This window comes from Rhinolophus sinicus, linkage group LG10 (assembly GCF_036562045.2).
Source record: "Rhinolophus sinicus isolate RSC01 linkage group LG10, ASM3656204v1, whole genome shotgun sequence".
Lineage (NCBI taxonomy): Eukaryota > Metazoa > Chordata > Mammalia > Chiroptera > Rhinolophidae > Rhinolophus > Rhinolophus sinicus.
Genome location: NC_133759.1, coordinates 105,243,901 through 105,260,670, shown reverse-complemented (window position 1 = coordinate 105,260,670; position 16,770 = coordinate 105,243,901). Strand labels below are relative to the sequence as shown.

The following is a 16,770-nucleotide window of genomic DNA, read 5'->3' as shown; positions in this document are numbered from 1 at the left end:
AGGGAGGAAGACCTCCAATAGCTGAAAATCTGCCTGGTGAAGGGGCTGTCAAATCGCACATGCCTCTGCCTTCCTGGAGGCCTTGAGAGGCACTTCCCAGGGGCCAGTCTGGCCCAGGCACTATTCTAGTTGTTACCAGGTAATAACACAGATAAAATCTTTGCCCTAGGGAGCTCTTGTTTTAATGGAAGGGAGAAAGCAAATGAGCATAATAATTAAGTGAATTATACCATGTTAGGAAATATAGCTCCTTAAATGAAAAAAAACACAAATAATGAAAACAGTACCCAAAATGTATTGGGTGCTTACTCTGTGCCTAAATGCTTTACACATTATCCCATGTATCTTCTCAACAATGGATACTGTTGTCATCCCCAGTTCACAGACAGAAAAACACACAGGAGGTAAATTGCACAAGGTCCCATAGGCAGTTAAAAAAAAAAAAAAAAAAAGTATTGATAAGAAAGGGCAAAATCCTCCTGATTTTGTTTTAAGGAGAACAAAACAAGCAGGAAACCTGTTTTTTCCCCAAGCCTCAAAGTAGGGGAGGGGGTCCAATCAGAGTTTGCCCCCCTCCACTCCCCATGGTTTTTAAGAGACGTGACAGGGTTGTGGGACACTCCAAGCCTTCCCTTTTTTCCCAGAGCTAAGGCTTTGGAGCTAACGACCCCAACGTCAAATCCCAGCTCTGCCAGCTCACCTTGGCCACCGGCAAATGGTCTCCCTGCTTCTGATTTAAAATGAGACTAAAACTCTCTCACAGGTGCAAGGGAACAGACGTCAAGACTGCACCCCACAGTAGTGCCTGTACACACACACACCCACTCCCGGGACCCCACGATGCCCACCTCCCTTCTCCTCTTCAGTGCTGAGAGGACAGGGCCATGTGTCTCCCAGCTCCGCTCCGTGGGGCACATGGCAGAGGGCCGAATGTGGTAAAGGTTTGATAAATGAACACAGAAGAGGTGCCTGGGACGGTGGAACCTTTCTTAGAACCTGAGCCAAGGATTTAATACATCTTAAAGAGTGCAGGTTACTGGGCACAAATGGCTCATCTTCCAAGGTGTGAATGTAAAGTGTTGAAGCCACTCTTGCCATTAGATGGGGAGCCTACGCCACCCAAGGAATTAATTCAAATGCCTCATTAAGTTGGGGCCCTCATGGCACGGGACACTCCAACCTCCAACTCAATGGGCACCGGGTCAGGAGCTGTCCATGAATGGGCCTCTGGCCCACCCTTCAGTCTAGCTGCTGTGAGGTCCAGGGCGAGACCCTCAGCCCTGGACCTCAACTTCCTCCTCTGATGATGGGGGAATTAGGTGCAGAGTGAAGGGATGAAATGACCAAAAGCAGTCATTTCCCCCAACAAGGTCAAAATCACTGAATCACATGGGGATGGAGGAAGGGGCAGGAATTATCAGCCTGGTAAGAGAGAAGGCTTTGTGGATCCAGGAGTCGATGTGCCAAGCATAGCTGACATAGCCTGGATGTCAATGTTGGTATGAAGACTGCCCCTGAATTCCATCAGAGGGGCTTTCCTTGTTCGAAACTGCCCAGTGTCTGCAAACGTTTGTCTGAGACCCTGGTGCCAGCCTCAGGGATGCATGGAAGGGGCAGGAAGCTGACAGATGTTTGCAAGATGGCATCGGTGCCCAGGACAAGCGAAGTACCACGTCAGCCAGTACAAGAAGTCCGAGGCCAACACCCTCTCCAGGCCTAATCCCCACCTGCCATGGGGGTCACTGCCAGGCTTTACTTCGGAAAGCTGTCACTTTACCAACTTCATTCACACCTGGAGGGAGGGAATGAGCATGCAGGGAGGGAGAGCTCCCTTCTGTGAGGCAGGTCCCAGAATCCCTATTTTTGTGGCCTCATGGAGAAGCTGCTCATCCACCAGTTCCCACTTCTAAGCTCTAAACCCTCCAGGCTGACAAAGAGTTTCTCATGTACCCAGTCCCCACAAGTGGAACTTAACATTTAGCCCCAATCCTCAGGTGGTGACGTGGAGACTCAGAGGGCAAAGACACTTGCCCAGATCATCCAGCTGAGCAGCCAAGGGGAGGTCTGAACCCAGAGCCTTTGCCCTAACTTCTAGAATATCTGAACTTCTAGAATACAGCCAGCTGCTCAGTGGAGGGAACAGAGCCAGGATTCGAATTCAGCTAGTTTTCCTGGCCAGACACCCACAGTGTGCCTGCCTCCGGCCAGGGCATCTCCTGGGTCTCCATGCCTCAAGGAGAAGTGTGGGGATACCCCTTCCCAGGCAGGCTTCCAGAGGCCTAACCCAGTACAACGTGGACCATGAGGCAGTTGGATCCACAAAGGACCCATTGTGGTAACTGCAGAAAGCCAAGGTCAGACCCTCTGCTGAGTCCTGCCCCCAGCTCCATGGCCTCCTCCCCTCCCTATAGCGCCCCCATACCCAGCGCACAGGACCAGGACTGGCTGGGAGACAGGCCCCCTCTTCTGCCCAGCCTGGGGCAGGCTGAGCCTATGGAAACCTAAAACCTTCCAGCTGCCACCCGGCAGGGCTGGGCTGCAGATTCCTGCGGATCCCTGAGGGCTCATTCAAGGTGCCGGGGGTCGCACCTGTCAGCTGGGTTGGGTTCCACGAAAGGGGGCTCTATGGAAAGGAGGAAGGGGATGGCTTCTGTATTCCCATCTAGAGGAGGAGCAAATCTGTTTCCCAGTATGGGGGGAGAAGGATGCGGATTTGAGAGGTGTGAGGACAGGCTGTGGAAGGGGCTCCGCGGAGGGAAGAGGTGGGGAGGCCCGGGGAGGTGGGGCTTTGCGCGGGGAAGTGGGGGGCTGCACGAGGGAGCCCTCGGAGGCTCCGGCTGGCTTTGTGTGCGGATGGCGGCCGGCCCGGGGCCCCTGAGGGCCTAACGAGGCATGCACTGGGACGGGGGCCGCATTTGCGTGCCAGGCGGGAGGGGTCCGCGGCGTGCCCAAGCACCCCGTGCCCGCGGAGGGGGCTTCCCAGTGGCCGGAGTCGCCACACTCACCTCCTGAAGTCAAAGGGCATCGTGCCGTCGCCGCCGGGGGTGGGAGCGCTGCAGGCCAGGCGGGCCGCGGCGCCGCGTGGGTCCCTGCCGGCTGCCAACGCCTCCTCCGGCCGCCCCGCCCCCGCCGGCCGCCCCCAGCCCAGACACTCGCCGCTCACCTCCCGCCGCCGGGAAGTGACGCTCCGCGCAGCCCATTGGGCGCCGCCGGCCCTGGACGCCCCTTCCGCCGCTCGATTAAAGGGGCCCGCGGGCCGGGGCAGCGGAGGAGCTGGCCTGCCAGGGTCGAGGCTCTCGGGTGGGAAGGGAACCCCCGAAGATGCACTCGTCCTTCCAAGCCCCCCACCCCCATTGCGTTTTCCTTCACTGCCTCCCTCTCTTTCTCTTGGTGGCTTCAGGCAAATCCCTCTACCTGAACCTCCGTTTTCCGCATTTGTAGAACAGGTTCCTTGAGTTGTGAAGACTAAATGGAATGGTCCTGATTTGGGCCGTGCAGAGTCTAGCTCCGAGTAAGGGCCTAATACTGGGTGAGAAAGGAGGAGCTCGGGCAGATTTGTAAAGTGCACATTTTTACCAAAAAAAAAAAAAGAAGGGCATTTCACTGCTGTGCCTCTCTGGAAAAGTCACTTGGCCTCTCTGAGCCACACCCTTTTTCGCCTCTGCTCAAAGACAGAGATGACAATTACTCGAGGTGCTTTTTTCTGGGATTCAAATGAGAAAGTTGCAGTCTGGCTTAGTGCAGCGTCTGGCACCTCTAAGGGCTCAGTCACCTGATGCTACTGTGCTTAGCCTAGTAGCTGTCTCTGCTTCCATCTTCCCATGGTAGTCAGGAAATGCAGGTTGTCATAAAGGCAGACTTGGCCCAGGGCGGACCTCTCTGAGCCTGTTTCCTTCTGTGAAATTCGAGGTAAATCAACATCTCCCCAGACTAAAGGATAGATGGTGGTTGAGGTAACACAGAAGACTTCTGTAGAGGAAACTCCTTCTGAATTTCCCCAGGTTCTGTCATTGGCCCCACCTCCTAGGTTGCGGTGACATGGGGTTTGAAAAATCCCAAGAGAGGAAGGTGGGGCTCATGTTCAAAGAGCAGGGCCTGCAGGCAGTTTGTTTCTCTATAAATAGAGGGTAACATGGTACCTGTTCCTCTGGAAGGATTTGGAATTCACAGTGCCAGCACAGGGTCTGTGCAGAGTGGGCTTGTGAACCAATCTCTTGCCCTGCAGCACGCAGATGGCCTGATCAGTTAGTTGTCTCTCCTTCTCTCTGACCTCTGGCATTCCCTTTTCATTCATTCATTCATTCATTCATTCATTCATTCATTCATTCATTCATTCATCATTCAACAAGGGGCCTTGTACTCTAGGGAGAGAGGAGGCAATCTGAGCCTAAACCGGAAAGCTGGGGGCAACAGGAAGATGAAGGGGCCTTGAGCAGCCATTGGGCCCAAAGGACTGTTTGCTGGCTCTGTGCAGGAGGGAGTCATGCAGTGGTGGACTTGACCACAAGTCCTCCCTCCTCAAAATGTGGTCCGCAGCATGCTGGTGGTTCACAGGCCAGCTGCTGGGGTACCAGGGTGCAGATTCTCGGCCCCAGCCCAAACCTATTGAATCAAGTGTGCATTTCACATGATCTCCAAGCGATCTGTTGGCACTTTTAAATTTGAGAGGCACTGCTGTGATGAAGGACCTGGCTCCTGGAGGTGCATTTCCTGCTCCTTTTCCCTGGAGCACTTTCCCCTCTCTGCCTCCCACCCTGCTGTATAGACAGAGAATGCACATGTCTCCCATCAGCTACTCTCCCTTTCTTCCTGTTAACTATGTGAACAGACTACAGTTAAACTGCATGAGTTCATGGTCCAGCTTCCTGTGCACTTCTTAATTTTATTTCTGTGCCTCAGTCTCCTCATCTGGAAAATAGGGACAATACTAGTACCTTCCTCATAAATCTATCATGAGGATGAAGTGCATTGATGTATGTCAAGGACTTAGCTCAGTGCCTGGCACAGAGCAAATGCAAGATAGGGTTCACTATCTTTGCTGTTTTTGTACGATGATGGAGCTCTCAACTTTTGACTGGGCATATAGGTGCTCAGGATGAAAGTTCCATTTCCAAGCTTCCGTTGCAGCTAGGTGTGGCCACTTGACTAAGTTCCGGCCATTGAGATGTAAAGGGAAGCATCTTATGACAGCTTCAGGGATAGTTGGTATATTACACTGTGTCCCTTTCTCCATCTGGCTTACCAGACTGGACCATGTGGTGAAGGCCACATAGAGCAGAGCAACAAGATAGAAGGAACCTGGGTCCCTATCACTGAGTGGCACAGTACCTGTCTTCAAACACCAACAGATGTCTAAGCAAGAGAGAAATAAACATCCATCTTGTTTGAGCTACTGTTATTTTGGATTTTCAGACACTTACACCCAAACCAGGTGCTAGTACACCTGCCCAGACTAATTATTTGACTCGGCTCAAATAATATATGCAGCATGGGCCAGGTCCCACCATTATAGGCTGCCATGGCACCTGTCATTTTCCTTGGGAGAACTTGTTACATTATTAATAGGCTAATGACTACTTTCCCATCCTGACCGGAAGCTCTCCAAGGACGATGGATGCCTGTTTGTTCACTGTCATACCCCAGCATCCAAGCAGAGTCTGCACATGGAATGGGTGCGATAAGTATGTGGGGAAAGCTGAATGGAGGCTTCCCAGGGAGGCAGGCCTTCCCACAGACAAAGAGGGTGGGCAGGGGGCACATCAACAAGGATCTCTGGGGGCTCTTGAGGTCTGTAAACAATGAGGTTCCTAGTCCCAGATGGTCTATCTGCCCAAAAGACAGAGGGAGATGGAGCTAAGGAGTAAGTGGGAAAGCTCGGGCTCTTTGACAGGGCAGTGACTTAATAACAGTGGAGTTTCAGGATTCCTAATCTGGTGGCACCCTGTGTCGCCAGCCTCCAGTAAGCCCCGTCTCCTGATATTCCCATGCCCTTGTGTAATCACCTCCCTCAATGAATAGGGCTGACCTGTTCTGCAACAGGACATTGCAGAAATGACAGTGTGTGACTCCTGAGGCCAGGCTGTCAAGGGCATTGAGGCTGCTTAGGCTCTCCTGACTCACTCGTTCTGGAGGAAGCCAGCTTCTGTGTCATAAAGATACTCAAGCACCTTTGTACAGGGGTCCATGTGGCAAGGAACTGCCCCAGCTGAGCTACTCCTGAATTTCTGGCCCTTAGAAACTATGTGGATAATACATGTTGATTTTAAGACACTAAATTGTGGGTAATCAGTTACACAGAGGAGATAATTAATACAGACTCTATCCCCCAGCTGGTCTAGTAAAACGGAAAACCACTTCAGTCAGACAACACTCTAGCTGGGTAACCTGGACACACTGCGTAACTCGCTGGGTGTCTGAGTATGAAATGAAGGATAATACCTTACCTGTGGCAGGTAGCCTCTAAAATCACACCACCCCAATTACTCTACCTCCTGGTATTTGTGTCTTTGTGGAATCCCCTTCCTTAAGTGTAAGCTGGACTTAATGACTCACGTCCAAAGAACAGAGTGTCACAGAAGTGATGGCATTTTGCTCCTAAGACTACGTTATGAAAGGATGGTGGCTTCTGTCTTGGACACTCTCTCTGACTCTCAGATCAATCGCCCTGGACAGGCCAGCTGCCATGCCATAAGGCAGCCCGGGACAGAAGCCCATGTGGGTGAGCTTGTAAGTGAATCGTGAGGCCTGACAACAACCCTGGGAGTGAGTTTGCAAATGGATCCTTCAGCCCCAATTGAACCTTCAGACGACCGCAGCCCTGGCAGAGAGCTTCACTGCAGCCTCATGGGAAACCTTGACCCAGAGGCATCCAGCTGAGCTGTATCTGGATCCTGCAAGATAACAAATATTTGTTGTTTTAAGCCCTAAGTTTGGGGTAATTTGTTATGCAGCAACAGATAACAAATACATGGCCCTAAAAGCTTGCTGTGAAGGTGAAATAACATGTCCATTGCCTAGCACATAGTAGGTGCTGATTAAATGCTTGCTGAATGAATCAATCCATAAACAGTGGAATGTTCTATAGTATAGAATGTTCCCTGGACCCAAATGCTCATTCCCCTCCACCCCTCCCATCAAACACATCACTGAAAGTTGTTTTAAGCAGGGGAATGGCTACGTCAGATTTGTTTTTCTGTAATAGAAGACTTGTTTGTGTTCCATGGGGTGTGGCTGGTTCAGCTGTGAGCTAGATGAAGAGATTAAGAAATAATAATTCTGTGTCTGCTCAGAGAGGTCTTAAGGGTAACTTGGGCCTCAACCGAACAACTCTCCTTTCTTGCTCTATTAAAGTCTCCTGACCAACCAGAAGACATTCATTCATTCAAGTTACTCACTGAGCACTTCTTTATGACAAGTCCTCTGGATGTAGAAATGAACATGACACATCCCTGTTTGGAAGAAGCAGGGAGGAGGTAAGCAAGAGTGTAGTGCCATTACAAAAACCAGGGTCAGGGGCACCAAGTCCTTGTGTGGATGCAGTTTTGTGTGGTAAGGGCAGCACCAGAGGTCTGGGAGGCCGGGAGCGGGTGCCTAATTCTACCCATGGGATGAACTGGTCTGCACTCCTTCAGTTGATGTGACAGAAGTCATCTCAAATCAACGCACACTGTCTCAGGCAGGCAAAGAGAAGAGTCCAGAGGTAGACTTGGGTTTCGGGCACAGTTTAATCCAAGCACTTCCACAGTTGCATCAGGAATCTCTCCCCCCGTCCCTAGGCTCTTCCTTCTGGCTCCAACTCCCCTTCGTGCTGGCAAAATGTCTGCCTGTAGCTGCAGGCTAAGGTTTTCCAGCTAAGCAATTCCAGCAGATAAAGATGACCTGTTTCCTGATACCTCCGGCAAAAGGCTCCTAGGCTGACCCCCAGGGGCCTGGCCGGGTCACAGCCCTGTACAGTGGCTTCCAGGAGCATGGAGCATGCTGACTGGCCAGGCCTAGGCTGAACGGCAGGCCTTAGGGCCTGTAGTAGGATCAGTCTCACGCCACACACACGGATTCAGACGGGAGAAGGGTGGTTTCCCAAAAAAAGAGTTAGGGCAGCATTGCCAAAGATGGAGAGGATGGTGGAAGGCTAAATCATCAGGTGTCTTCTACAGGGAACCAGGGAAGGCTTCCAGGAGGAGGAGGAAGACTCTGAGCTGAGACCTGAAGAACAAGTAGGTGTTAATCAGGGGGAGGAAGACAGGCTGGGTGCCTTGGTTATCTATTGCTGCATAACAAATTACTCAAAACTGAACACCCATAAAGGACCAGGTTCAGAGAGCTTCCAGGCTGGTGAACACACGGAGATGCATTTCAATCCTGGCTCCTCCATTCTCCTGGCTGTGTGAGCCTGGACAAGTTACTGAACCACTCTGTGCCTCAATCTGCTCATTGGTAAATTGGGATTAGTAATGCTTACGAGTATATCATATTAAATTACTTGATGCAGGTCTAGAGCTTAACATAGAATTGGACACATAGTACATGCTCAGTAAAGTGGCAGTTTGTCCACACCCTTCTACTCCAAGGAGAAGTCTAGGGAGGGTGGATACAGAGTAGCAGCATTTGGTCCACACAGGAAGGGGGCCTCTGTCTCAAACAGTGGACCTCTGGCCTGCCTAGTGTCTGGCATGTTATCCACACTTTCCAAGAGCTGTGAAGCTCACAAGTTTGAGGTCTCTCGCCAGACACCGCTAACTTCTGCCTCCAACAGTCAGCTTCGCAGGCTGTGTGACTCAGCGCCGCTCACTCACCTTCACCTCTTTCCAACCTGGAGCTCACCTGGACCTTTCCCTCCACTGCCAGTGGCGTGGCTTGGGACTGGGCTGGGTCTGCACTGTGGGTTCCTTCTGAGAGGGCTCTGCTGCTGCCCCTCGCCCACGGGCTCTTCCCTCCATTCCTGCTCCTTGGCTGGACCCGGGGAGCTTCGGGACACCTTTGTGTGACCTCAGTGTGAATGTGTGTCATGGTGCATGGGTGTCGCCGTGTGTTGGCAGCTCTGACACCCAGGGGCAGGTGGGTCTGTCCTCCTGGCTGATGAGTGTGCTATGCTTCCTCAAGGTGGACTGAGACTGTCTGAGTGTCAAATCGACCTTGACTCTGAAGAGGAAACAGGAAAGGGAGACCTGGGCGACTCTGGGTGTGATTCCTGAGTCACTGAAGTAAGTCCCTTTACTTCTCTGAGTCCCAACCTGTTCCTCTGTAAACTGGTCATCGGCAGGGATTAGAAGCCATCCATCCATCCATCTGCAAGTTGATGATACACCAGCGAACAGGACAGCAACTCCCTTCACATACAAGAGCAAGCGCACCATAAATAATGATAAATATAAACCCAATAATAATATGTTCAGGCATCTCCAGCCAGATCCACATGTTCCAAGATGCCAGCAAATGGAGAAAGCTCAGTGAAAACCTGGCTCCCTGTAAAGCCCAAGAACCGCACTAGAGGTGAGGTCAAGGGCGTAAGAGGAAGCTTTGGGGTCAGAGATCTGGGTCCTAAGCCAAGCTCAGTCAGTTCCTATCTGGGCCACCTTGAGGACGTCTCATTCCCACCGTAGCCTGTTTCCTACTCTGCAAAATGCAGACAGAACCACTTCACAGAGTAGTTGAAGGGTCCAGTGTTTATTCTGTGGTCATGTTAGAGCTCCCACTGTTTTGCATCTGGTTCTAGCTGGACCTCACATCCCACGTCCTCACTAGTCTGGTGGCCATACTGGTGAAGTGAAATCTGTCAGAATAACCAAGGCCTCTCCTCACTCTGAGTTCATCCATTCCCTTGTCATTCTTTTCTTCTCCTTTACAAGACAACTACAGTTTCAGCAGACCCTAGATAGGGCTTTCTATGTGGCTTAAGCTCGAGAAATCCTCACTTAGCCCCAGGAAGTGCTTATGTTATGGACACAGACGTCAGCTGTACCCTCCTCGCCAGAAGAGTCACCCCCCCATCCTTCATATTTAGCCATCAAGAAACCAATGTTCTTTCTGCCCTGCCCCACCATCATACATTCATCAAAAACTCTAATCTGACCTAAATCAGAGTTTTTAAAACAGAATTAGCTTTTCTGAAACTTTCTGTTTGTTCACATGAACTAATTATTTAATTAACGCAATAGTAGTTATTTAATTTAAAATGTAACATTAAAAAAGATATTCAAACTGGGAAAAGGGTCCACATGGAGAGTGAAGTCTCTCTTGTCCCCTCAGCCTCCAGCACAGGCGACTGACCGCTTCTGAAGGTTTTCTTCACTGAACTGGGCTTTCTGGTGGGCCAGGGGTGACTCCGGCCTTTCTTTGGGAGGGCAATGGAGGCAGGCATCACTCGGCTTTCCCAGCCAGGAGCTCTGGGCCTGGAATGGAGAAGGGACAGTGGGCACTTGCCAAGGAGTTGAGCGTCCACCACAAGGATAGAGGGACAGCAGTGTTCTCAGGGACCCTGCCAAGCTCTGAGTTCAGTCCCTCGGGTGGTCTCCAGGGGAGACCTTGGGGTCAGGGGTCCACCAACAGGTCCTTTAACTCACTCCCAAGAGATCCACTAACCGTATCAGAGAAGTTCTACAAATATTCATTGAGTGACTACGATGGGATAGAAATAACTCTGGCCTTGGGCTGGGGTTGGAATTGGGGTGAATTAGGAAATGGACCTGGAGAGACCCCAAATCTCACTGTAAGCAAGAGGAAAGGAAAGAACACTGACTGAACACCCACTCTCTGTCAAGGGCTTTATTAGGTTATTTTAAAACTAATTTTTAAATATACTACAAGTAGTGTAGGAATACGTTTTCTGTGTAAACAAAATGAAAACTTGACAGATTAAGCTAAACCTCCCACTGACATGCGCTTTCCACACCTCCAAGCAATTAACTCAGTTCTGACACTCTTTACCTGGAGAGCCCATCAGATCCCACAGGTCAAGGGCTCAGTCCCACAAGACTGTTCTACTTCAGATGCCATTCTCAAGTCCAGGTTATCACCTGTGCTGCTGACTGAACAGCTCTAAATGGGAGGTTCCCAAGACCCCCTCCATGGGTTCAGTTAATTTGCTAGAGTGGCTCACAGAACTCGGACAGACATTTATTAGGTTGGTGCAAAAGTAATTGCAGTTTAAAAGGTTAAAAATAATTGTAAAAACTGAAATTACTTTTGCACAAACCTAATACCGTCTTTCCCCAAAAATAAGACCGGATCTTATATTAATTTTTGCTCCAAAAGACGCATTAGGGCTTATGTTCAGGGGATGTCATCCTGAAAAATCATGATAGGGCTTATTTTCCAGTTAGGTCTTATTTTTGGGGAAACACGGTACTCATGTATATCAGTTTATTATAAAGAATACAGGTGAACAGCCAGATAAAGAAGTACATAGGGCAGAGTACGGGAAAAGGGCATGGAGCTTCCATGCCTTCTGTGGCAGCTGCCATCCCCACATCTCTGCACGTTCACCAACCTGGAAGCTCTCTGAACCCCGTCCTCTTGGGCTTTTATGGAGGAGTCATAACATAGGCCTGACTGATTGAATCATTGGCCACTGGTGATTGAACTCAATCTCCAGCCCCTCTCCACTCCCTGAAGGTGGGGTGGGGGCTAAGTCTCAACCCTCTAATTGCCTGGTTGGTTCCCTAGGGGAACCGGCCCCATTCCTTAGGTACTTTCCAAAAGTCACTCATTAACATAAACTCAGGTGTAATTGCTAGAGGTTTGTTATGAATTTCAACACACCTTGTTCTCATCACTTAGAAAATTCCAAGGGTTTTAGGAGCTCTGTGCCAGAGACGGGAGGAAGACCAAATCCACATTCCTTATTGTAAACCACAATATCACACTCTAGGAAAAACAAACTACTTAAGGCTGTAGCGTCATGCCATGTGCTCACCCATACGATCCTCCCTGGCTAGAAGACAGCTCCTCACCCTGACCCCTTTGCCTAGTTTACCGCAACTCTTCCTTTAGGACTCGGCAGGCCGGCCGTGACCTCTTGGTTGCCCTCCCTGTCACTCCCAGGCTCGGTTAGATGTCACGCCCCTATGGCCCACAACGTCTTACCAAAGCACTTCCCATCCTTTCTAATCGCCATTATATCTGCCTCCCATTCTTGAGGGAGAGCTCCTTGAAGTGAGTGGCGGTCTCCTTCACCTATACGTCCCGACCCCAAACAAACCCTGCAAGACATGGGGGGTACTGCCTACACGTGTGTGGAGTACAACGAATGCTTCTTGGAGAGCAAACGATTGAGTTCATCTTGTGTGGGGCGTTTCAGTGATGATGGAGAATGACAAGGTCAGCAACATGACAGCACCGGGAAGACAAACCCAATATCTCTTGAGTTAAATTTACCCAAATGGCAATCATATTACCCAAAAGTATGCCGACTGTGGGATCATAGTTTCCCAAACCATCTCCTAGCGCAAGGGTTTCTCTTAGCTCCACGATGGCGCTCTTTTTCTTCTCTTTCATCTGGTCTTTAAAGCTACTGAAAGGGGATGCGCACACCAAGGGTTTCCTCTGAACTCAATCCTGCCAAGGGCTGGTTGGGCATCGTGGCTTCATCTTCTGACTTATGTCCCTTCTTTCAAAAGGGCATTAAAATCCTCTGCCCACTCCTGAAACTGGCAGGGATTTTTTGAGAAGAAGGACATGGGAGTTCACTTTTTTGGGGGAACTGTCCCCTCCTCAAGGGGACAGAACTCATCATTATCTCTTAATTAGCATTTTGCCTCAAAACTCCAATGTCATCTTCTGTTACTACTAGAAGTAGGGGAAGCCCAAAGCTTCCACCCCTTTCCTCTCACTTCCCTTTTCTCCGAACAACTTGGAGGGAAAAGCTCTCTTCATTTCTTTTTTTCTCAGTATAATTTAATGTCTCTTTCACTATAAAAGTACAAAAGAATATTTTAACATTACAGAAAAATAGAAAGAGAAAAAAGCCCATTACTGAGACATCATCTCATTTAGCATTCTTCCAGCCTTTTCTCTATGTACAGTTTTTTAAAATTATGTAACAGATATACCAAAAAGTGTATCTAACACAGATGTACAATTTAAAGAATTATTGACTAAACACCTATGTATTCATCACCCAGCTTAAGAAAACAGACCATCACCAATACCTTAGAAGCCCGTGTGCCCCTCCCTCTGAACCCACCCAGAGATAGCCATGATCTTGAATTTTGTATGACTTACTCCTTTTGCTTTTCTTTATAGTTTTACAGTGATCCATTGCATGGGTATACTGTACTCTGATTTATCTGTTCTTCTGCTGATGGATATGTGGATGGTTTCCAGGATTTTTTTCATCTTTAAAATATTTTAGTAAATGAAATGATTAAGGACATAAAATATATATAAACATAAAATTTTCCATTTTAAGCATTTTTATGTGTACAGTTCAGTGGCATTAAGCACATTCACACTGTTTAGGAACCATCACCACCATCCGTCTCCAGAGCTTTTTCCATCATCCAAACAGAAACTCTGTGCCCATTAAACAATAACTCCCCACTCTTTTCTCTCTATAACGCCTGACAACCACCCTTTTACTTTTTGTCTCTGTGAATTTGACTACTCCAGGTACCTCATACAAGTGGAATCATACAGTATTTATCTTTTTGACTGGCTTATCTCACTTAGCATAATGCCTGCAAGGATCATCCATGTTGTAGCATGTGTCAGGATTTCATTCCTTTTTAAGGCTGAATAATATTCTGTTGTATCTAGCACATTTTGTTTATTGAAGGGGAGCAGTTTTGCCACCCCAAAATAAGCCTCTTTGGGATACTGATTGCTTTAGGCTGGATAATTTCAAGAAGCAGATATGGGGGAAGCTCTGAGAACCAAGTAGAAGTTACCCTTTGTAAAAGGACATTTACCTTTCTAAGGGAAATCTCCATTTGTAAGGGTGCTTCCCTCACTGTACCAGGAAGAGGAAGATTGCCACATCTCTAGAAACTGTTATCAGTGGAGAAGGCATGGACCTAATTCAGCAGAACAATCTTACTGTTGTTTGCTGTGCTCTTACTGGTCACCTCTGTAACTGATTCCCCACCCCCAACATCTTCTTTTATCTTTAGCTGAAGGTAATATTTAAGGGGAGGGCTTTTGCCATTTTGGTGAGTTACTCAGTGTCCATGGGTCTCTCCCATGTATACAGGAGATACAGTTGTGTGGAGGAGGAAGAAATTTTCCTCTACCCTTCTAGGTTCTTTCAGCTGGTCTAACAATTAAATTTACATGAGACAAATTAATAAGAGAAAATAACCAAATTTCATTACATATATTTGTATGGGAACCCCACATACATGACACAGTCAGAGCCCCCAACACATGAAAAGTTCAGAGACAGAAAGAGAAAATAAGGTACACGTGACATTCTGAGCTAAGGATGAGATAAGGCATCTTAGGGCTTTAGAGAGGAGGAAGGTCACTGAACATTAGAAATTTACCCTGCCCTTTAATAGGTCATAAAAAGTTATCTCTAGTAATAACTCTTAATATGGGCAAAGTCTTAAGTTTAAATTCTCTAAGGGAGAAGTAAAAGTTTCTCGTGAGCCTGCAGGGTCTCGATTGCCTTCAGTCAAAAATAATTCACATGCCCAAGCGGCAGGTCTTGGGGAGGCCCATTGTGAACCCTTCGTGTTATTAATCTTCATTTTGCTGTTCTCCTGCTAATCTGGCTCATGTCAATTTGGTCATTATGCCACCCAGGAGAATCTTGAAGGGTAGAGGAAACTTTTCCTCCCTGACAAATTATCCATTTCTCTGTGGATGGACACTTGGGTTGTTTGAAACTTTTTGTTCTTGGGAATAATGCTTCTGTGAACACGCGTGTACAAATATCTGTTCCAGCTCCTGCTCTGAGTTCTTTTGAGTATCTACCCAGAAGTGGAATTGCTGGATCACACGGTAATTCTGTTTTCAGTTTTTGAGGAACCGCCATGTTATTTTCCACAATGGCTGCAGCATTTATATTCCCACGAGCAAAGGACAAGGGTTCCAATTTTCCCACATGCTCACCAGCACTTGTTTTCTGGTGTTTTTGTTTGTTTTTTAATAGTCATCCTAATGTGTATGTGAAATTGTTCCAGGACTTGTAATAAACAAAACAGCTATGACCTTTCTAGTACCTATACTCTGGTGCACATGGGCAAGAGTTTTTCTAGTCATATAGTTAAGAATGGAATTGCCAGGTCATCAGATACGTGTGCGTGTTACTTCCCAGCGCAGCAGTACAAATGTACACCATCATCAAAGGTCGATGATTATTCTAGTTGCTCCACATTTTAACACTTACTGCCAGACTTGTAATTTTCACCACTTTGGTGGGTGTGAAATGATATTTCAATGTGGTTTTAGTTGGCATGTTCATGAGTAATTACAGGATTAAGCATCTTTGTCACAGGTTTCTTGGTCATATTTGCCTTCTCTTATGTAAAATATCTGCTTAAGTCTTTTGCACATTTTCCTATTAGATTGTTTGCCTTCATTTTATGAACTTGTAGGACTTCTTTATTCTGGATACTAATCACGTATTGATTACACATTACAAATATCTTCTACAAATTTACGGTTTGTCATTTCATCTTTTTTGATGACCAGAAATTATTTGAATTTCATTAAATGCATCAATCTTCTTCTTTGTGGATGTACTTTCTGTATTTTGCTTAAGAAATCTGTCTCAATCTAAGATCATAAAGATACCCCATATTTTCTTCTAAGAGTTTCCCCCCCCAGATTTATTGAGCTATAACTGACAAATAGCATCAAAGAAGTGTCAGGTATACAACGTGACTTAATATGCGTGTATATTGTGAAATGATACCACAATGAGGTTAGTTCATACATTCATCGTCTCACATAGTTACCATTTTTGTGTGTGTGGTAAGAACATTTAAGAGATACTCTCTTAGCAAATTTGAAGTATAAAATATATTGTAATATAGTCACCATGCTGTACACTAGATCCTCAGAACTCATTCACCTATGACTGAAATTTTGTACCCTTTGACCAACATCTCCCCATCTCTCCCACCCCCAGACCCTGTTCTCTACCAATCTTTTTCTATGAGTTCGGTATTTTTTAGATTCCACATGTAAGTGAGATCATATAGCATTTGCCTTTCTCTGTCTGACTCAGTTCACTTAGCATAGTGCCCTCAAGATCCATCCATGTTGTCACAAATAGCAGGATTTCCTTCTCTTAAAAAATTCTCCTTTTAAAAGGAGTTTTCAGGTTTTTCTTTCACATTTAAGGCCTTCACTCACCTGGACCTGATTTTTGTGTGTGTGTGTGTGTGTGTGTGCCAAAGGGTATTGTTTCCCCATTTGAACTGCCAGTTTTGCCAGCTTTAGTCATGATCCAGCAATTCCATTCTTAATTATATGACTAGAAAAACTCTTGCCCATGTGCACTGGGGAATATGTACTAGAAGGTCATAGTAGCTGTTTTGTTTATTTAAAATCCTGGAACCATGCTATTGGTGATCTGCGATACAACACTGCTGGGTACGAATCATTCTTCCATTTTATAGATGAGGGTGCTCAGGCTCAGAGAGATGCAATGACTCCTCAGAGACCCCACAATTAGGAAGAACAGACATAGGATTTGAATCCGAGTCTCTGGATCTCAGGGCCAGTTTATTCCCCTCTGTACCTTGGCTTGCTCACCAAGCACCAAAGCCTCAGCTTAATCCAGTGTAACATGCAAATGAGCCTGGGAAGGGTGACACATCCATCCAT

At 47.5% G+C, this 16,770-nt stretch overlaps 1 protein-coding gene and 1 long non-coding RNA gene across 5 annotated transcripts in view; one reads left to right on the top strand and one right to left on the bottom strand.

The window, feature by feature from the left end:
- The window catches only part of ERGIC1 (endoplasmic reticulum-golgi intermediate compartment 1), an 88,332-nt gene extending 85,156 nt beyond the window's left edge, over positions 1 to 3,176 (bottom strand). The window contains exon 1 of the mRNA XM_019741339.2: positions 3,006 to 3,176. Within this exon, the coding sequence (XP_019596898.2) occupies positions 3,006 to 3,025 (20 nt within the window). The 5' untranslated portion in view covers positions 3,026 to 3,176. The remainder of the gene's footprint in view (positions 1 to 3,005) is intronic.
- Positions 2,107 to 16,770, top strand: part of LOC109452450 (uncharacterized) — a 31,222-nt gene continuing 16,558 nt past the window's right edge. For 2 of the 4 annotated variants that reach the window (XR_012489884.1, XR_012489881.1), the window contains exons 1-2: positions 2,107 to 2,354; positions 9,100 to 9,200. This is a non-coding gene — a long non-coding RNA (uncharacterized LOC109452450). Of the gene's footprint in view, positions 2,355 to 8,153; positions 8,214 to 9,099; positions 9,201 to 16,770 lie in introns of all 4 variants that reach the window. The other 2 variants (XR_012489882.1, XR_012489883.1) reach the window with 2 other exon arrangements.